This window comes from Rhipicephalus microplus, chromosome X (genome assembly GCF_043290135.1).
Source record: "Rhipicephalus microplus isolate Deutch F79 chromosome X, USDA_Rmic, whole genome shotgun sequence".
Taxonomy (NCBI): domain Eukaryota; kingdom Metazoa; phylum Arthropoda; class Arachnida; order Ixodida; family Ixodidae; genus Rhipicephalus; species Rhipicephalus microplus.
In genome coordinates, this window is record NC_134710.1 from 429,775,994 (window position 1) to 429,798,449 (window position 22,456).

At 44.1% G+C, this 22,456-nt stretch overlaps 1 protein-coding gene across 4 annotated transcripts in view; it reads right to left on the bottom strand.

Moving 5' to 3' along the window:
- Positions 1-18,809: 18,809 nt before the first annotated feature.
- Positions 18,810-22,456, bottom strand: part of LOC142776558 (uncharacterized) — a 313,558-nt gene continuing 309,911 nt past the window's right edge. For all 4 annotated transcript variants that reach the window (XM_075880432.1, XM_075880431.1, XM_075880430.1 and 1 more), the window contains one exon: positions 18,810-19,020. In XM_075880432.1, coding sequence (XP_075736547.1) covers positions 18,955-19,020 — 66 coding nt within the window. In that variant the 3' untranslated portion in view covers positions 18,810-18,954. The remainder of the gene's footprint in view (positions 19,021-22,456) is intronic.

Below are 22,456 nucleotides of genomic sequence, written 5' to 3' on the forward strand. Positions count from 1 at the left end.
GATAAGTTGTAGAACGCAAGGCTACGGGTAGATGCTACCACCGTTTCGTTTTAGCAAAGTGTTGGAAACACTCTCCTTTTCGTGCAAGCGTTGCATGGTCAGCGCAGCGTGATATGAACTACGGTCCTAAATATTACTTATGTATGCCTTTTCTAGTAAAAGGCGCACATGCAGAATATATACGTGTTGTTAGGGTGCCCCAGACATGCGCAATAATTTCTTTTTAATCGACAATTACAAAAGTGTGAACGCTGAATCTTGAGCAACATTGGTCGGCGCTGCGGATGGGGTCAACCGTTCCAAATACTTGATGCTGTTAAGAGTGGACAAACAGACAAATGTACAAACAGACAGACCGAAATTTTTGCGTCGAAGGTGCCCATGAAGGACTATCATCTTTAAAAAAAGTTGGCGTTGTTGCCGAAAGCGATGGATGCACGACGACAGCATAATTGCGCATAGCGCTTGCGCTTATTGGGCAAAGTTCTAGGCAAATTCGCCATGTTAGCGTATCTAACCGTTCCTTATTTAGTGCAGCTATTGCCTTGCGCATCCTCGTATATTACGTGGGACCTTCGGACACGATGGATAACAACAAATTACTGCGTATATTACGTGCACTCTACGTGCATTCTAGCTAAGCCCCAGGTGCAGCCAGAAATTTGTTATCGGGGTGGAGGAAAGGGGGGCGACGACGCACGTGAGAAGTTTAGCCACCCTCTATGTGGGTCCATGCGTGTATTTGTATGCTTACCTATACAGGATGTTTCAAGAAATGTGTTCAAAGGTCCTAAAAATTAAGGGAAATTTATTAGGGTAGGGTGGGGTAAAATGAGACACGAGGCAAAACGCGGCAATTTGATTTTGCTGGCCTCTGTAGCTCATACAAAAACAACTTTTCTTTGTTTGTCTTTTCCAGCAATAAATGCTCGTCCTTTTCCACCTTTTATTGTGTAAACGTTGATGATTGCTCACAGCATTCGCACGGGAAAAATTACGATGCAGGTGTCAGTCTGTTCATGACCAGTCAAAGAGGGGCGAAATTCTGCTCGGCCAAATGTTCGTATCCATGCATGAACCTACTCCTGCGTCTGTGCAGTATATATATATTTCGTCATGTATGACTACAAGCTACATAACACAAAAAATTTGGTTTGTTTAATGCCCGAAGACAATGTTCTTTTTTATTCTGGCATGTGACAGAGGCAAAACGCGACAAAAAGGCATCCAATTTCCTTATAGCGTGTATCATTGATTGAACCATTAACGTACACACTTTATATATTATATTACTTCGTTCATAAAGGTTTCGACATGCAAAGAAATGTCAAATAAAGCTTCCTGGGATGAAAACGACATAAAAAATTGCCCCGTATCTGCATGGTGATCTGCAAATGTCATCGAAAGACGATAGTCTTGCGTGTGGAGAGAGGGAACAAAACATTTATTTGAAGTTCTGCCCAAGAAAATTGGGGAATGGTATTCTGAAGGCGCTGCGTTAGAGTGCCTCGAGCGTGCAGCGGAGGCAAACGAGCGCATCAAGTCACGTCACACGTGAGGCATAAGCGCTATCTGGCAGTTTTCTTGGAGAACAAAAGCCGCTGCTTTGAGACGGGCGTGCACGCCCGTCTCAGAGGTGATAAGGGGTAGAACACAAGACGACGGGTTGGTGCCACCACCGTGTCATCTTAGCAAAGCGTTGTAAACACTGGCCTTTTTGTGCAAGCGTTGCATGATAAGCGCAGCGTGATAAACGCTACGGTCCTTAGAATTACTATTGTGTGCATTTTCTTGTAAAGGACACACATACAGAAATATATACGTGTTGTTATGGTGCCTCAGATATGCGAAATGATTGCTTTTTAATTGACAATCGCACAAGTACGAACGTTGAATATGGAGCAACATTGGTGGGCGCTGAAGATGAGGTTGGCAGTTTGGCGTATCGACTACCGTTGTTCAGAATACCCAGAACCGGTAAGAGTGGACAAACAGACAAATGTACCGACAGACAGACCAAACTTTTTGCGTCGAAGGTCCCAAAGAAAGACTATCGTCTTTAAAGATCACTGAATGCCGTTCAGGACATGACTTCCTCCACTCTTGCTGCAACGAGGTTTTTCTGTGTTCCCAATGATACTATCAAGAGGCGCATAAAAAAAATGGCGGGCGGAATCTCCAGAGTCAAGTCGTTCACAAACACTTCTTGGGAATATGTTTTAATGATGTTTATCTAATACACTAAATGAAAAAAAAAGAAACAAGCGTTATATAGTCTGAATCTAGCCCAGTTTTAAATTATTTGGCTCCCAAAGTCCAGCGGACAAAGTTAACAGTCATGAAACTTTTGTGCAGTCATGCATCAAAATTGTAAAAAGGAGGTAAAGGGGATAGGTCAAAATATATTTAGCCTCTAATCACTGAATAATCTATTGAGGTGCAAAGGTTGAACCAAACACAACGTTAGCACAAAGAAAGAGTGGCGAAGCCGGATGCGCAAGGAGTTTCGGAGCAACACATCTCCGAGTTCTGTCTAGATTCAATGCATGAACCGGGCTCCTTAAGGCTGGTTAAGGGCCCACAGGCAAGTCTTTCTACAGCAAAAGCAGAAAAATGAATTTTTCAGTGTTTAGTTTAGCCCTACGCAGCGTTTCGTTTTCCCTCACAGGTTGGAGGAAACAGACATATCTGGAGCATTATTTCTCTATATTTAAAATCATGTTTTGAACTGTGGTAACATGGTAATATTTATGTAGCACATACCTCGTACCAAAAGTAAGGCTTCTGCATTAACGTTCCATTGTATTCAGTAAAGTGAAACTGAAGGCTGACTCTTTTAAACTTTTGACGTATTTCCCCCCACCACACGCTATACTTGCTGGTATTCTTCATACTTTTTTTTTTGTGGCGGCTGACGTCTCGATAGCTTCAGTCGTTAAACGAGTGCTTGTCCATAGCTATTTCTCATGTGCTGTCTTGATGAAGCTGAGAGTGTGGCGGCATCCCGCCTAGTCGTGGAATAAGATGGATGAAAAAACCACAGCGCCAACTAAAGTAAAGATATATTATAATCCTATAAAGATGTTTTGGCGTCTTTTTAAGGATATCTGTTTACTTTGGTCTGCGCTGTGTTTTCTTCGCCCACGTTGTCTTGTTGGGTATTGCCCATGGATAGAAGGCATGTTCCCGCACGCTAAATTAAACCAAACGAACTACTGTGTGTGACGTTGGCGCCCAGGAGACACGGACTTCTACTTCGGCACCAGGGTGCGCTGCCACACGTGCGACGCCGACTTCACCATCGAGAAGTTCTCGGTGGACCACCCCTGCCTGGTTGGACAGCGGGAGAGGGACGTGGCCTACTGTAGCGTCAACTCAAACTTCTGTAAGGTGGGCAGAGCCTTTGATAGCGAGATCAAGTCCATCGGTCCTCGCGCGTGCCTTCACAGGCTGCCCAAACAGCTGTCGCGGGCTTTAGCTTCCTACCTTTCTGCAACCGATGAGAAAGGGCTGCCATGCGGGCTGAGGGGTACGCACGAGTTATTCGAGCTTCGTCTGTCGTGTATATGCAAATTAATCATGCGCGCATGCAAATACTTGGTCTTATTGTATTGGTATCGATAATTTGCATGTGTTGATATCTCCACTCACTTACTGTCGCACTCCCGTGTGTCTTTCGGCTAGCGTTCTAGGCTGAAATTGAAAAGACGCGCACATTCCGTCACACACACACACACACCGCGTGTGTGTGTGTGTGTGTGTGTGTGTGTGTGTGTGTGTGTGTGTGTGTGTGTGTGAATGGACCGCGGCTATCGCTATATTCTTTATATTTGTGCGTGTGTGCGCCAGTCGCTGTCATGGTAATGGTGCTCGAAGCGAACACACCCGTGAGCCAGTATAAAAAAAAATGTTTTGCTGTTCTTCAAGTGCAGCGTATCAGTAAAAAGTATACATGCGAGGGAGAGAGTGAGATTTAATAAAAACTTATTTTTTTTTCTGAGTGCTTCCAGAATAGGGGAAACGACCCAAAGTTTGGTTGTACCGCTGAAACGAGGTTGGCTGAGATCCCTTAGGATGCCGCAACTTCGAGTGCGCTATGGCACGTAAAGCTCACGCATTGACATTCCTTCTATAGAAGGAATGCCATTTGAGCTTTCAGGCAAACCAATTTTATTTCATAAATCTATATTTCGTTAAACATTTCTTAATGACCCTACCTTGACCATTTCACATTGTCAAAGTATGCTGCGGCAAGTGAAAAATACAGTTAGACACTTATAGAATTAGGAGGTGCAGTCTGTCATAATTACACATCTGTACATGAGAATCCGCTGATGATTGTCTTATTTTGTACTTCCCATGTTTGTGTTCAAGCGGATTGGCTAACATTACACGTTCACGATGCATAGAATAGTTTGTTTAAAACGAAAAAACAAGATATAAACCGTCCTGCACACTCTCGGTGCTTTCTTCAAACGCGCAATACTATGCGGCTTATTTATTAGTTTTTTCACGGCAAGCCACTCTGTCTGTAATGGTTAAGGTGATATTTGACAATCGCCTCTTGGGTGAATCAGAAGAGTGGTCATCGCCCACGAAATCCAATGAGCAGACAACGCTACTGGCGGACTTGTCGTTTAGAATGAAATCTTTCCTGGATATGGCTTCAAGCCACTTTTGCTTTATAGCCTGGTCTGCAGGAAACTTGTGGAAGCTTACACCAAGCTTTTTCTTGGCGCTTTACTTGCAGTACGGCACTCAGCAGTATGGCATGTTTCTGAAAAAGGTGGTGAATCATAAACAAAATCTCAAAGTAGACCAAAAAACAAATTGTTTGCCTGAAGTCAGTGTGGTATGACAACGTGAAAATGCATATGAAAACATGTATGCAAGTCGCAGAAAGTCATATCAGCAGCCGTTCAGCCAAAGCACCGGTAGATTAGTTCGAATCTTAAAGGACAAACAGTATGCACGAGATAATGGAGACAGAAACTGGGGGACCCTTAAGCTTCACTTCAAGAGTTGAACGCGACAGCAGCAACACACACACACACACACACACACACACACACACACACACACACACACACACACACACACACACACACACACACACACACACACACACACACACACACACACACACACACACACACACACACACACACACGCACGCACGCACACGCACACATCGATTCAGTCTTGCAGAGAAGCCTGGTATTCTTGTGTCTGAAGCTATAAAGCATGTTAGTGGGAGTTGAAATATTTAACTTATTTCTCCATCTCTCTTTTCGACGAGAAAGAACAGAATCCTGGACTTTGCGAAGTCGTGACTGCGTGCGTGGGGAGAAAAAAATGGTGCTGATCCCCATTTTCAGGAATTGGTATTACATGAAAGTGTAACGTGTTTTTACAGAGGTAGTTGAGAGTTTATTGTGCATTGTTTTGCCAGAACGGCGAAGTAATGAAAGCAACAAGAACAAACTGCGAAGTCACGTGAAGAAGGACATGCAGTTCGAAACTTGCAACGCGCACCTCAAACAGAAAGCGCACACGGAAAGAGCATACACAGGCCTAACGCGGACTAACAACTCTCACAGCTCGACACTTAGAGTGCACATTCCAAACAGAAAGAATCTAGAGGGCCACTCACCAGGTTTGACAATTTTGACCTGACAAGCGCAATGCGTACATGGGGTGTTCACGATCGCGTCTGCCAAAGTATGCAATGCTACGCGCCGCATAAATGGGTCAAATTTTAAAATGAACGCTGCTTTCCATTCCTTTCGCGGGCATGTACGCACCCAGAAAATGAAGGCATGACGTACACGAAGGAATTGCCATACGTATACGGCGGTACTGTGACGCTGTTCCACTACGCAGACGACTGTGCTCTGACTGTCCAACAGTAGAACGTGACATGGCTAAAATTATGTAACACCGCATGTGTACTTTATTCATATTTTGCTTTAATAGATGAATAAACCTTGAGGTAAATAATGAGACGCAATGAGGGCATGTGCGCGTCTTTTCCATTTTCTTCCATGTATTACAAACAGTTGCGGGGCTAATGTGCCGGCGTTCCGCATGCGGTCGTGTCCTTGCGGTTAGCGCATCAAGCAGACGCTTGTCCTGGAAAAGAAATGAATGGTTCTGCGCATTCGATCACTCATGCTCATATATTCTACCGCTTCTAAGCCAGCGTCTCCAAACCATCCCGGAGAAACAGGCAGCAGACCACAAAATAACGCTGGTCAGTAAAACAACGCCACTCGATTACTCGGGTTTCGGGATTATTCGGGCACGTCATGGGCACGTGACCTCTTGGTGGGATGCTGAAAAGAGTAGGGAACAGATTTCGCTTGCGAAAGCTGCACGGAATGAGCGGCAAGGGTTTCGAGCTCGCATCCTCTCTCCACGCCGCGTAAAAGGAACAACTTTCTCAGCTCGTAATAAACCAATTGAAAGAAATGGCATAATGTACTTCATCGGGCACACAACAAGTTGCACGGTCTAACTACAATTTGTTATGCGGCCTGGTGACTCCTTTAAAGCCGCACGAAAGAGAACAACTGTCAAAATTCTTAGATCTTCGTGTGTGAGCAGCGTGCCGTGCTCCTTTGACAAACGCGGCGGCGGCAGCGAAACGCCAATCTGATAAGCGCGCCTGCAGGAGAGACTTTGTTTTGCCGACTCGCTCGCTGGATTCCGTGCCGACGGGTTGTGCCTTCGCGATCTCCGACGTCAGCGTAGCTCTGGCCGACTGGGCTCGCGCTACATCTCCTGACGCCGACCTCCGACGACAGTGTAGCTCTGACCGACTGTACTTGCCCTACGCCATCTCCTGACGCCGACAAGAGCTCTCGCAAGTGGTGCCCTGTCCTCCGACTCCTATGACCGTGTTCCCATCTTTCCTATCTCTCCTATCCTCTCGATATGACCTCGCTCGCTGGCTAAGCGCATCTCTCTTTCTCTACACCTTTATTCTTATCCTTTTAATTCCTCCTCACCCCCATCCCCTGTGAGCTACTGTTGAGGTGTCGCACCATGATGCAGGCAGTTACGGGGCTAACTTTTCTCTTCTTTTCCCTCTCTTAGAACCACTTCAGAGAGACCATGCTCTCTGGAGGCGGCGCTCTCCGAAATAAGAAAGGCGAGATCTTTAGAGTGGGCCCAACGGAACTTGTTCTTGGCGCCTTCTCGCTGCTGATGACGAAAACGTGCTGAAATTTTGGAGCTCTGAGGACCTCCAAATAGTACATGCTGTATATGAATGACTGGCCGTCAACACTCTTGACAACGTATGCTCCGTGGTCTAGTGATTGGCGCTGCGGATTGAGAGAACGCTGGCTCGACGCTCTCCGACAAATTCTTTCTCTCTCGTTTTTTTTCTTTGCAATATGTTATTATATATTTTACAACGTCATATCTGTAACAGAAACTCGTCAGCGGAGCCGTGCTAGACTCCGGCATAAAATAATTTTGTGCTAGAACACTGGCCGAAGGAGACACGTTAATGCGACAGTAAGGGAGCGGATCTCAACACACGCAACTTATCGATACCAATTCAATAAGACCAAGTATATGCATGCGCGCATGCTTAATTTGCATATACACGACAGACGAAGCTCGAATAACTCGTGCGTACCCCTCAGCCCGCATGGCAGCCCTTTCTCATCGGTTGCACAAAGGTAGGAAGCTAAAGCCCGCGACAGCTGTTTGGGCAGCCTGTGAAGGCACGCGCGAGGACCGATGGACTTGATCCCGCTATCAAAGGCTCTGCCCACCTTACAGAAGTTTGAGTTGACGCTACAGTAGGCCACGTCCCTCTCCCGCTGTCCAACCAGGCAGGGGTGGTCCACCGAGAACTTCTCAATAGTGAAGTCGACGTCACACGTGTGGCAGCGCACCCTGGTGTCGAAGTAGAAGGCTGTCTCCTGGGCACCAACGTCACGCACAGTAGTTCGTTTGGTCGAATTTAGCGTGAGGGAACATTCTTTCTATCCTTGGGCAGTACACAACAAGACAACACGGGTGAAGAAAACACAGCGCAGACCAAAGTAAACAGATATCTTTAAAAAAGACGCCAAAACATCTTTAAAGGATTATAATATATCTTTACTTTAGTTGGCGCTGTGGTTTTTTCATCCATCTTATTCCACGACTAGGCGGGATGCCGCCACACTCTCAGCTTCATCAAGACGACATTTGAGAATTAGCTATGGACAAGCACTCGTTTAACGACTGAAGCTATTGAGACGTCAGCCGGCACAAAAAAGTATGAAGAACGCGAAAAAGTATAGCGTATGGTGGGGCAAAATGCGACAGAAGTTTTGAAACAGTGAATATTTATTTTTACTTCACTGCTTACAATTGAACATAAATGTAGAAACCTAACATTGGATACGAAGTATGTACTACATAAAAATTGCCATGTCACCAAAGTTCAAAACATGATTTAAAAAATAGAGGAGAAATAATGCTTCATATGTCTCTTTTTCTCCAATCTGTGGGGTGAAACGAAACGCTGCGTGGGGCTTAACTAAACAGCGTGAAAAAAATTCATTTTTCAGCTTTTGCTGTAAAAAGACTAAACTGTGGGCCTTTAACCAGCCTTAAGAATCTCGGTTATTGCACCTCACGCACTTAATCTAGACAGAACGCGGTGATGTGTTGCTCCGAAACTCCTTGCGGATCCAGCTTCGCCACTCTTTCTTTGTGCTATTGTTGTGTTTGGTTCAACCTTGGCACCTCAATAGATTATTCGGCGATTGGAGGCTAGATATATCTTCCAGTATCTCCTTCACGATTTCTTACAGTTTTGATGCATGACTGCACAAGATTTTTATGACTTTTAACTGCGTCCGCTGCACTTTGGGAGGCAAATAATTTAAAACTGTGCTAGATTCATACTTTCTAACGATTGTTTCTTTTTTCTTTTAGAATATTGGATAAACATTGTTAAAACGCATACCCAAGAAGTGTTTGTGAGCGACTTGACTCGAAGATATCGCAATGTTTTTATGCGTCTCTTGATAGTATCCTCGGGAACATGGAAAAACTTCGTTGCAGCAAAAATAGAGGCAGTAATGTCTTGAATGCCATTCAGTGCTTTTTTATGTCGTTGTTTCCTCACGAAGCTCTCTATGATATTTCTTTGTATGTTGAAACACTTTGAACAAAGTAATATACTACATAATGTTTGTACGTTAATGGTTAATACACACTTTAAGGCAATTGATTGCCTTTTTGTCGCGTTTTGCCTCTGTCACATGCCAGAATAAAAAAAAGCATTGCCTCCGGGCATCAAACGAACCAGTCTTTTGGTGTTATGTAGCTTTTAGTCATGCACGACTAAATATATATTTACGTTGCTGTTCAGACTGATGCAGGAGTAGGTTCATGCATGGATACGAACATTTGGCCGAGCAGAATTTCACCCCTCTTTGACTGGTCACGAACAGACTGACACCTGCATCGTAATTTTTCCCGTGCGAACGCTGTGAGCAATCATCAACGTTTACACAATAAGAGGTGAGAAAGAACCAGCACTTTATGCTGGAAAAGAGAAACAAAGAAAAGTTGTTTTTGTATGAGCTACAGAGGCCGGCAAAATCAAATTGCTGCGTTTTGCCTCGTGTCTCATTTTACCCCACCCTACCCTAATAAATTTCCCTTAATTTTTAGGACCTTTGAACACAATTCTTGAAATATCCTGTATAGGTAAGCATACAAATACACGTATGGACCCACATAGAGGGTGGCTAAACTTTTCACGTGCGTCGTCGCACCCCTTTCCTCCACCCCGATAACCAATTTTTTGGCTGCACCTTGGGCCTAGCTAAAATGCACGTAGAGTGCACGTAATACACGCAGTAATTTGTTGTTATCCATCGTGTCCAAAGGTCCCAAGTAATATACGAGGATGCGCAAGGCAATACCTGCACTAAATAAGGAACGGTGAGATACGCTAACATGGCGAATTTGCCTAGAACTTTGCCCAATAAGCGCAAGCGCTATGCGCAATTATGCTGTCGTCGTGCATCCATCGCTTTCGGCAACAACGCCGACGCTTTTTTCTGCCATACCACAACTGCTAGTTAAAAATCGATAATAAAGCAGCTATGAAAATGGTGCTCTTTTAACTTGAAGGGCTATTCACCAGGCTTAGAAATACAAAAAAAACAATATTTGTGATATTTTTTGTCCACCTTGCGCTCATGTGTGACGGAGACAGTAGTTGCCATGATGTCTATAGTGTACATGCTCTCGATTACGGCATTTACGAGAAATGTCAAATGTGATTTGTCTCTTGCACTGTTTTGCCGAAAAGCCGCCCATTCGTTCTAGCTTGTCTCGCACGAATATCATGCACGATCAACCGATCACACTTCATTTTGTGTGTTTACAAGTGCGCAAGCGGCGATTACAGCCTGTAGCCCAAGAAGCGTGGAATCCCTTCGTGCTGACACTGTTCACGTGCTTTTAAGAACTAAGGGGCGAGGATGGCGCACCGCGCGTGCGAAGGAGAGGAGGAAACCACTCCCTCGTCTTTGACTGCTGGGTGGTGAGGAGCCCATTAAGACACATAATAGACGGCAAGGATGCGCGGCCACTTCATGGAGTCGCTTTTGCGCGCATTAGCCCTAGCGAGGCGTATGCATGCCTTCTGGAAGAAGTGGCATGGCCGCCTTTCTGCGTTTTTGACACAGTGGAGGTCATTTCATTTGGCAGACGCTCAACCTACATAGTCTCGTTCATGTTTGTGTTTAAAGGCCCAATAACGAGAAAAAATGATTTTTTTTTATATGAATAAGTACTACTTCAGCGTTACAAAATCACCGCGCTTGTTACCTGAAGAAGCTTTGCAAGTGAGGCAACAACAACAACAACAACAACAACAACAACAACAACAACAACAACAACAACAACAACAACAACAACAACAACAACAACAACAACAACAAGCACAACAACAACAACAACCAAAAAAGAATGCGACAGGCCAGCGCCACCTTTAGGTTTCCGCATTAAAATCAGCAACTTTATAGATTTTTACGTCGTCTTCTAGGACCTACGGAGCTCCCAGTCAGTGAATATGAGGTACATTGTTCGCTGAGGGAATGATACCAAGTTTTAGAAAATTATGTTCAGTAATGACGTCACACTATGGAAAAAAATTGGCAGATCCTGCGTACTCTGGCAATTGATGATATATGCGAAGCACGAATGAGGATGGTTGATATGCCACTTTAAAATCAGCACACTGTTATGAGGCGGACGCATGTATCTAGATAAGATGGAGGTACTGTGTTTATAGTCGCGTAACGACGGAACCTCTAACGTTTGCAGTACTAGCACTAGCAGTGATACGCGGATACGTATGTACACGACATCCATGTCATGATTCCCATATTAAGATCTGTAGTTGAAGTTCGAAATATAATGACGTCATTCTCGCTGGAATCCGTGCTGACAGGTTGTGCCCCAGCGATCTATGACGACCGCACAGCTCTGGCTGACTGGCTCGCCCTACGCCATCTCCTGACGCCGATAAAAGCTCTCGCTGAGTGATGCTCCGTCCTCGGACTTGTGCGACCATGTCCATCTTTCCAATCTTCTCCTTACTTCCGTACGTGGCTGTACCTGCGCCTATCTCTCTTCCTGCTTCTTTCTCTATCTCTGCACTTTTAATTCCTCCCTATCCCTTTTAATTCCTCCTTACCTCCATCCCCTCCACAGAAATGTGGAGGTGCCCTCCTTTGAGAAAGAGGCAGTAACAGAACTGTGCTTATTTCTTCCTTTTCCCCTTTCAAAAGTCGCCGGCTGCAAGTGCACTATGAGCGTGGCGTATAAATTATGTCGCAGATTACTTGTGGGCCCACGAGCCCGCATCGCATATTTAATTATTTCCATGTCATGGTTATCATGTTTGCGTCTGGCATTGGTGTTCTTCGTTCATTCACGTTATGTAACACCAATTTTGTTATATGTAAAGCTATCGAAACAGCCGTGGGGGCATGATCATCGCACTTATTCATGTTTTGCATGACACGCATATCATGATTATCATCTTTGGACGTGTCAGTTACCTTCTTCGTTGATTCACGTCACAAAATGTAAATTTTTTTTGCCCCGCCGCGGTGGTCTAGTGGCTAAGGTACTCGGCTGCTGACCCGTCGTAGGTCGCGGGTTCGATTCCCGGCTGCGGCGGCTGCATTTCCGATGGAGGCGGAAATGTTGTAGGCCCGTGTACTCAGATTTGGGTGCACGTTAAAGAACCCCAGGTGGTCAAAATTTCCGGAGCCCTCCACTACGGCGTCTCTCATAATCAAATGGTGGTTTTGGGACGTTAAACCCCACAAATCAATCAATCAATCAAAATATAAATTTGGTAATGTGAAGCTAGCGCAACGGCCACGAGCACGCTATGAGCGTAGCATGATGACACGCATGTTATCATGTTTGCACCAGTCATATCCATTCGTCATCATATTACTTCACGTAATACCAAATTAGGTATATGACAATCTAGCGAAACAGTCGTGAGCGCACCATGAGCGTGGTGCGCAGCCATGTAAACATGACATACATGTCATGAATTTCATGTTAGGGCCTGTTACTTATGTTCGCCATGCTGTAATGTCATATCATACCAGTTTTGCAATATGTCATGCGAACTAAATTACCGTAACAGGAGTAAGACCATGACAAATACATCATGTGATTAATGACACACGTTTCAAGATTTTCATTTTATGACTAGTCACTTACGCTCGCCCTACAATCATGTTATGCCATATCAATTTTCGTATAAATTCCATTATCAAAACAGCCGGAGAGCTAAAAGTCGTAGGCGGATAGATCGATAGATAGATAGATCGATAGATAGATAGGTAAATAGATAGATAGATAGATAGATAGATAGATAGATAGATAGATAGATAGATAGATAGATAGATAGATTGATAGGTACGCTCAAAGTCGCCGAAATTTGCATTTAAAACACAATTTGAAATCTGTGATGTCATGAGTGGGGAATTCTGGCCACGGATTCTAACCACAAAAGGGCGGTCACAGGCGATAACGTGCGTGCTATCTCGGCAGACATCAGCAAGCGGCCCGCTTAGTTCACGTTGAGATTACAGAGCACGAAATCCGTTTCGCTCAATGAAGCCACTGTATTCCCATACACCCTTGGCGTATCAAAGAGTTACGCGAAGTCAAATCCAAAAAAGTTAGCCGATAGCGTTCCTTCTTATAACATTCCTATTTGCTGGTACAGCGTTCATTGCTTCGACCTTGAGGCGAGACTTCGCGCGGTCAACAACATCATGGACGACGTGTTGAGTTTTTAGAATGATGGGAGCTTGCTCGGACTCGTCACGTCGCGGGTGACAGCACATGGAGGCACCAAAAACCGCGTAAGAGCTGTTTCGGCACGATAATGCGTATAGGAGCACGACGGTGCCGCAGAAGTAGATTGGAGTATAGTGGCGCGACTGGCGCACTATTTCCGCTCCTGAGACACGTTGTGGTAGAAGAAACTTAGGCACACGGCAAAGGACACAATGGAAGGGCAAAGTACATTACAACGTTACTGTTATGTCACTGAATGCAAGCCTCACGTTCTTCTGCGCCGAATCTCTGCTGTCCCGATTGCCTCTCGGCATATGCCGATCCCACCCTTTTCTACTGCCCAACTGCTCACCCATCCAGCTTTTACCCTCCCACTTCCCTCTTTCTTACCATTTGGCTCGAGTGAAGCGGTGCCGAAGGGGAAGAACAACAGCGTAGAATGAACGCGCAGGTGGTCCAAATGCTCGACCTTAGTTTGAAAGTCTAATACTACTATTACTATACTTACCAGCCATGTAAACTTTGCCCCCCCCCCCCCAAAAAAAAGGCGCCCGCACAAGTGGCGATGCCGTGTTTCGTATTGTCGCTTCCAGATGGCGCGACGATCGGCTCACTCCCGCTAGGCCGGCCAATGGCGTGTCCGGGTTTCGGAACGCAGTTTCGCAACTCATATGATTGAATAACTCTGGTCGTCTGTAGCGATCTCCGTGGGCAGGGGGTGGGGGTCCGAATAAAGGGGCACCGACGTAAAAAAAAAAAAAAGGTTGTTGCATCCAGTTCTTTTTTTTTGTTTAAACAGGTAGCTAACAACCCACTTATCATGGCTTGAACGCTCATTTGCGATGGTTTGCGATGAGTATTTATCTGGACACAACTTCATAACACCAGGAATAAAAAAGCTAAGCTAGTTGTTATGTAAATAGTACGTATTGATTTTAAGACAGGATGTGCAAAACATGGACACGAGAAGGAAGTCAATACACCACAAACCAAATTTACCCAATGAAAAAGTTCTTCGAATATTTTCTAATTTAATATTAGCCTAAATGCCCGAGGTCATTACAAAGGGGAATGATTCATGAGAATGCAGAAGAAACTAGCAGTTTAATCGAAGTAAAAACAATAAAAAGAGTAAATAAAGGAATAATACCTATAAACGATATACCACCAAAGTAGTGAGGGTAAAAATAAATAGAATTGCTTACGGTGCCAGGTTCGCCGTGTAAGTTTATTGCTTTTAGTTTACAGCAAACCTTTCCACTGTCACTACAGCGCCTTGTTTCGTGATTTTTGTCCCCTTGGAAATGAATGTTAATGTTGTTTTTGGGGACTAGTACGATCACGCTGAAGCGGCGCTAGCGCCTCACCTTTCAACATGGCATTTTCGCATTTGGCTTGGATATCTGCAGTCGGGTTTTTTTGCAAGCAGCAAATTGCCACCTCAATTTACACCGTCTTTAACAAGCTTCCACCGTACTTTTGAACACATAGGCTGACTCTCATCGACGCGCGCCTATGCACGTTTCTTGATGCCCTGTGTCCATGTTCAGCGTGGTATTCTTACAACTCTTATCCATTATTTAAGAAAAAAAAAGGCAGTCACTGACCAGGACAACTAGCTGTTAGCCGGCTCCGAGAAAGACCTTTTCATAAACAAGCGCAGTCACAAGACGTGTACAGTAGATTCAGGTGTGAGGTAAAGAACCCTCGATAGTCAAAATGTCTGGAGCCCTCCACTATGGCATCTCTGGCAACCATATCTCGCTTTTGTGACGTAAAGCACCAACCCATATTTTCCGCAATCTATTCGCGAAAGTTTGATATCGACTAACACCAAACTTGGTATTTCTTAAGTTGAAACGCTAACATAGTAATTCTTGGCGCTTAATGTTCCAAAGCCATGATGTGGTCGTGAGGGGTGCCGTAGGGAATGGCCACGAAAATATCGGCTACATGGTGCTCATAGCGAGCTCCTCAATGTAAGCAAACAGGCCTCAAGCATTTCGGCGTCCATCGAAAAAGCGACCGATATTCGATCCCGTGGTCAGCAGTCAAAGACCACATAGACTACCGTGGTGGGTGTTATTCATGTGGAAGGCCATGTTTCCACAATGTTTCAAGAATGTTGAGCTCAATTCCGCAATGTAGGAATGCATCACGTTATCATCTTCCTCGCATCGTCAACGAGCGGCCAATGGAGAGCAAGGCTATCGGCAGTTTATTATAATGTTTTCGGAAAAGCGTCACAGCGTGATGTGAAGCTTTCCTCGTTCACAAGATGTTGCGTGATCGGGCCTTCGAGCGGCAAGGCCTAAAAAAATATTCAATTTTTTTGGTTTTACCAAGAACGCACACATGCGCTCGCCAGTTAAAAACAAATGGCGCGGGCGTCATATCGCATGTGAGAGGTGACGGGAATGAAAACATAATTTTCCTCGAAGGTCCCTAGACCCAATCTTCAGACGGCTCTTTTGGCAATAGTCGTGTGAGCTGTTATTTCCTACTAACTGTTCACAAATTCCTCTGTTTACATACCTCCACACCACCAACACAATAAGTACGAATTTTAGTCATTATTAGATGAACTCCCCGAACTTTACCCCGTCCTTGGACACTTCAATGCTCACAGCTGTCTATGGGGTGACTCTCGTTGCGATGCACGAGGTCGTCTGATTGAACCATTCCTTTTTCTTCTGGTGCATGTCTCTCGGACCACAAACAGCCAACCTATTATAACCTTCCAAACACAACCTGCTCCTCCATAGAAATCAGTTTAACATCCCCATCACTTCCGCCTCTTCTCAAATGGGCATTTAATTATAATCCACATGGAAGCGACCATTTCTCCATAGTTCTGAGCACACCAATAACAAACGAATGTCCCTCTCATGTGTCAAATTGGCAAATGAACAGAACCGATTGGATACAGTTTCAGAAAGTAACATTCATAAGTTGGACCGACATGGGCAACATATGAGGCTGGTGAGTAATTACCAGCCCTTCTGATTGGCGTTGAGCCCAAGTGTATCCCCAAACAGGTGGACGATCCACCAAGCAACGTGTCCCGTGGTGGAACAGCGAGTGCCGAAATGCGTGCCAGCAGCATAACAAAGCGTGGTGGTTGTTTCAGCGCGCTCCTACCGCAGGGAATCTTGTCAATTTTAAAAACATCAAATAAAGGCTGTCGTTGAAGGTGCCAGACACGGAGTCCTTCCTCCTCGGATTTTCCTCGAAGAACCATCGCCTCTCGTCACCACCCAACTTCCTTTATTCCGCTTCCCTGAACGTTCAACGTCCGGCGTCAACGAGCCGTAGGAACGCACCTCCCGGGTACGTACCTGCAATGCTGGGCTGACAGGCTATCAGTATATTTGGCCCGTGTACCAATGCCGCCACTGCCACTGGTTTCGGTTGCCTACAGTGGAGCGCAAGCGCATTTTCCACCCTCGCAGCTGGACCGGCCTCCTGACTCCAGAATGGTCCCACCACTAAGCGCCTTGGCGACATGGGTCTTCGCGTCCTTTATGAGCGACAGACAGCCGCCGTTCGACCAATTCAGTGACACCACTTCCGTTATGGCGTGAGCTCACCATCAGCGGGGAGGGTAACAATATGAAGGCATTCGGCAAACGCACCAAGTTCGAACTCAACAACAGTGATGACCTACGATAATAAAGCAAATAGAACTTAATAACGTGGGTCGTAATAATTATGCGTGGTTACTCACGTGGAAAGGAGTTATCAATACCTTTCGCCCATCACTTAGTGCCATGCGAACACATTGTACGAGATAGTCAATGCGGCGAGGTTTCTTGGATCTTGCGCAGCACTCTTGAAGGCGGTCCCGCACGAGGTGGCCACGAATGGCGGTGCAGCGCGCTTTCCTTGTCTGTTAAAAGCTTGCACTACACTTGACGCTAACATGTCAGACTTTTCTTTAAGTGAAGGTCCACTGTTACGTAACTACAATTTTTGTGCAATCACAATTTTGAAATTTATTTGTGACGATCGTTGTGCTTTCTTTAAATGTTTACTGTGAAACTAGTTTTCAACAAAACTTTTTTCAAATATTTTTAAACTTAAATTTTTTTAGAACGTGTTTGTTCAGGGTACGTAAAAAGGTACTGCAGTCTTTACCTGGCGATAATCTGTTCAAAAACTCAGAACGTGTTTTATTGTTATCTGTATTTTTAGGCTATTGAGATATGCACTGGTGTTCCACGTTGCTAAAAATGTGTTTTTTTGCTCAAGCTCCCACGGCGATATAACAAATGCCACTAGTTGCTCCAAAGTAAGGTTCTTCTGCTTCGAAATTTAAATTTTGCTGCTTCTAAAGCTGCTCCCAGTTTAGACTTTACCGTCTCATCACTGCATTAACCAATTTTTAGTTTTCTTTATATTCACAACCGCTCGCGACGTGGGACAAAACTGTTTAGTCTTCTTGAACACGACTTTTGTCAACACGAAAATACGCTATGTTATCAGCTTATCATTAACAAGTTTAAGCTTAAACAATTAAAACATAACCATTCATTTCACCATGCAAATACTATATGTAGAGGGAGAACTACTGCTATGGGAATCAGTAGGGTGGTTTTACTGCACGATATATGCCACAAAGCTACTAACCTTCGACCTTGGCAACGTGTTTTACGTATTTTTTTAGTTCTTAATGCATATCATGACTTTATATTTATGACGTCGTTCCTTCTTAACTCAATAAAATTATCACATTGAGGAATTGAGTGAAATAAAATTGAATGGCCACGCCATTCCCCGAGCGGGAATGGACCAGTGTTTTTCATTCCTAGTAATTGAAATGAATGGCACTGGAATAGAATGGAGGCGCCCATTCCGCAACACTGCTCTGTATTCATTTTGAAGACAAAAATCCTATTCTGCAATGCCGCCTTGTCTACTTCGCGTTTTGTTTTTGATTAAACAGCTTGCTGTACATTTGCTAGTTTTTTATTTCACGCGTTGTTTGCTTTATGGTGTTGTTTAAATAACTTGTGCTCCCTATAAGGCTTATAAGGTTCTCTCTTTAGGCCAAAACTCTACAGTACGTGTTAATGCATTTCACATCATAGTTAGTGATTGACTTTTTCATATGATTTATTGTAAAGCAGGGCAAAAAAAAAAAAAGAACGCCTGTCCTGTTAGTTTATCTCGTGTCTTCACCTTTTCGCACTCATTTACGATGAAGTTAAACCAACTAGCCCAAGTTATGCACGCTATCATGGCATATTCCTAAATTCTTCTGGTGAAAAAATGCTGCCTAGTAGACAGTCCTTGTCGTCAGGCGTGTGTAAAGAAACATATACTCTTGATGCATTGGATACTTTGTAATACTAGAGTTTGCAAACCGACGACGTTTCTTGCTGTAGTATAACCATCGTAACAGAGCCATATAACTTGTCAACATTAAATGAACTTGCATGTACTATTAGTCATGTTTCAGGGAGGTGTTTATTGGAATGCTTTAGCTAGGGTTGCAAAAAAGGTTTGGGCAGAAGAAGCCATGTAAGAGCCCTGTATAGAGGCATTGCTGCACTGGCTGGAGAGCATGGAAGATGCAGGCATTGCTCGAAGGCATCACCAAGCAGAGCGGCCATCATTCATGGCAAAGTGACTCGATGTCGGCAAGGTGTTGGGAAGCACCTGAAAAAGAAAAAAATAACTGTTCTTGGCTAGATTGAATAATTCTCATCATCATCAGCAGTTCATTAGGCTCATTACAGGATCAAAGCTTCTCTCAATCATCTCCTATGTACCCCGTCGTGCACAAGCTGATTGTATTCTTTGCTTGCAAATTTTGAATTTCATAAGATCATTACTGCATGCAAACATACTATATCTAGCTTATGGAAATACTCCTGTTAGCATCAGCAAGTTACCTCTATGAGCTTGAAGACAGTGCAGAATAGGCCTCTCATTTACAGGCTCTAATCAGTAGCAGTGCCCACTGTCAAAGGTGTTTGCTTTCCTCAACAGTCACTGGTGCAGGAGTGACGATGTTTGCATAGTCATGTTGTGCATACAGAGTTGAAATATACCTTTCTCTTGCAACCTAACTGTCTGCAACATCACTTAAGCATTGCATTTCACTTGCGAGATTGATGGCAAAATATTCTTATTAGACGTACGCTCTGCAAGGCACGTCTTATGTATATTTTTTCATTAGAACTCATATTATTATAATATTACTGGAAACTTTGCAGTACTCTGCACTTGACTGCCTTGGAAAACTGTCTTTTAACCTACATGAGATGAAAGGAAAATGTTAACTGACGCACGAATAGCCAGTTCTTTATTTTTTGCAATAGTTCTAGCTGAGCAATGCGCATAATTGCATGGTTAAAAACCTGTCGAAGTGCAGTCCTACATTAGTTTCGGTTGGGGGGAGGGGGGTCATCACATAAGAGGTGTGAGGCACTAATGAGTTTTGGCAGCACACTCTTTCTTTCTGAAAGCACAAAGTTTGCCCTAGAAATATATCTTGTTAATGGGAGTATGGGAAAGGGGAATAAAATTTTACTAGACAGACAAAATGCAGAATCTTACAATGACGAACCCTTACTGTTCTTTTAATCACTAAATACTAAGCAAAAAAAAAACGTAAAGCAACCCTAATGCAAGACTAAGATATCTTGGCATGGCAATCACACTGGTTCTTTACTAAACTTGGGTATTGTATGCAACCCTTAGCTTAACCTATTCCGTAGGAGGTAAGTAACTATGGTTTTACACTTAGAACTCAAAGACATTGGAAATACGTACGAGCTCAAACATTGTGTTCTCGTGTTGTAAGTTCGCAAACATAGTTACCTGCCAAGTACAAACCAACTCGCCCAGCAGCAAGTTTTATTGAACCTCATTCCATGCTTTTTTAAATACGCTTTCAGCATTTGTGTGCCATGGTGTGGAACAGCGCGATAGCTCGGTCATACCTGAAAACCCTGGCTCAGGCTGAAATAAATTTTACCCTAGGCCAGGGTAGGGCTCGGGTTTGAAGCTCCGGGCTTAGGACTAGGAATGAGGTAGCGGGATCAGGTCGGGCTTGGCCTTTGCTCAATATTTAGGATTGTTGCACATACTTTGTGCAACATTTAGTATGTTCCACATACAACTAAAAAACACCGTTTTTCATGCGGGGCAAACCATTTAGATAAGCTCGTGAGGAAAAGTGATAAGCTTACTGCGCTTCTGGCGATAGGGAATGTTTGATTTATGTGGAGAGGGCAAGCTAAAAGTAAATTTAGCAGCTTTTTATAAAGGTAACATATCAACATTCTATGGCTTGTTTTCATTCGTTATTATTTTATATCCTCGATGTTTTGTAATCTCTGCAATAAACGTAATATAACTTTTCACGTATAACGTGTTGCAATATTGATCGCAGAGATACTCTTCGCGGACGCAGTCTTATAAGGAAGGCTTAGAAGACGTCCCCTAAAAGGAAAGTCTGCGAAATTGGTTTATAGTGATTGAAAGATGAAACAAGTGAAAAACCACATGAAGAAAGCGAAAAAGAACGACCAGCGCTCGTCCTGTGTGGTTGTTCTTTGCTGTCTTCGCGTGGTTTATCACTCGTTTGATATTACTATTAAAAGGAAAGGTCTCCTGGAGTCTTGTTCCATAGAATCATTACAGAGCAACATTTTTTTTTCTGAGACTCAAGCTTGCACTGGTAATGTGACGCGAGAGAAGCGTGCACAGCCTCTTTTGTGTGCCTACATTTTGATGTGCGAGCTTTCGTCTTTTTCCGGTATATGGTGAGAAGGCTATACGACACTGCCGCAACAGCGTTGCAATGTTCAGAATCAGTATAGTTGGCCCATCAGACAAAGTATGGGGCTAAGCATATTGGCTTGAACAAATACCATGACTTGAAAAAAAAATACAACTATGAACAAATTCCTTGCCGTGAGATACCCCATTACATCAAACAGTTTGCGACGAATGAGTAACTGTCGAGAGGCTTGAGCGCGCTGTTACGACAAAACTGGCACGAACCTCGAAAATAGATCGCAATATCTTCATTCGCCTCCTGCCAGTTTTACTCTCGCAGTTCATTGGCCACATACTAGCGGTACTACATTGTTATGATGGCGTGTTGCACCATTAAAATAGGTAAAAAATTTGCACGGGCAAACCGCAATCACGCTGTTGAAAGCTGCAACAAGAAGACCACAAGGAGTTTTATAGCCGACAATGAAGAAGCATGGCGTTTTTTTGAAAAAGAATGAGGCGTACAACTATGTTCCTTCTACAAAGGTGTGCAGTGTCATCGAAAATTTGCTTCAATTGTGAAAGTCTACAAATAAGCGCAGCCAGAAATTCTATTCGGTGGGGGGGACGGAGGGGGGTCAACTATATGTATGTTCCTGCGTGCGTTTGTATGTGAGCGTGCATCGCAATGCCCATTGACTGTCACGCCACCAAGCGGAATTTGGGTACGTCCTTTTGTGGTCAGTAAGCAGACGCTGCCTTATTGGGCTATGTTAGCCTCAATGTTGAAGCTTTAGCAAAAATGAACGCTACCACTATGCCCGTTTTCTGTATCGGTGAATAAACCTGACCCTCTCTGACACGAGAAATCTGATTCTTTTTTGCGACACGCGAAGGTTTCGTGAAAATGCGTGGCAACTCGCCCTCTCAATCATAGCCGTATAGGTATACATATCAGCTTCACGAGGTTATAGTCACGTAGGTGTGTTAAACTTTATCGCCTGGCCCATTTAGTTGAAATTCACCTTGTTTCACTTGTATATTGCATTCGACAGTGTTCTTGTATTGCATAAATCCAATGACATAATTACGCGGAAAGTCGCGTAGGCACGCGAGTAGTCTCAACTTGGCCAGCGCTGCGCCGCTTTTTCTTGTGCGTTTGTTGATAGATGGCAGCACACTGCAAGCGATTAGCTTGTTGACGGGTTCGCTCTTCCAGTATGTTTATGTATAGTGGTTCGATGCCCTGATTCCGTAGCGACTGCATTACTGCTGATGTATCAACTGAGTCAAACACCTTCACGTAATCTATGAAAGCTATGTAATAGGGGTTGGTTGTATTCAGCAGATTTCTCTGTTACCTTAT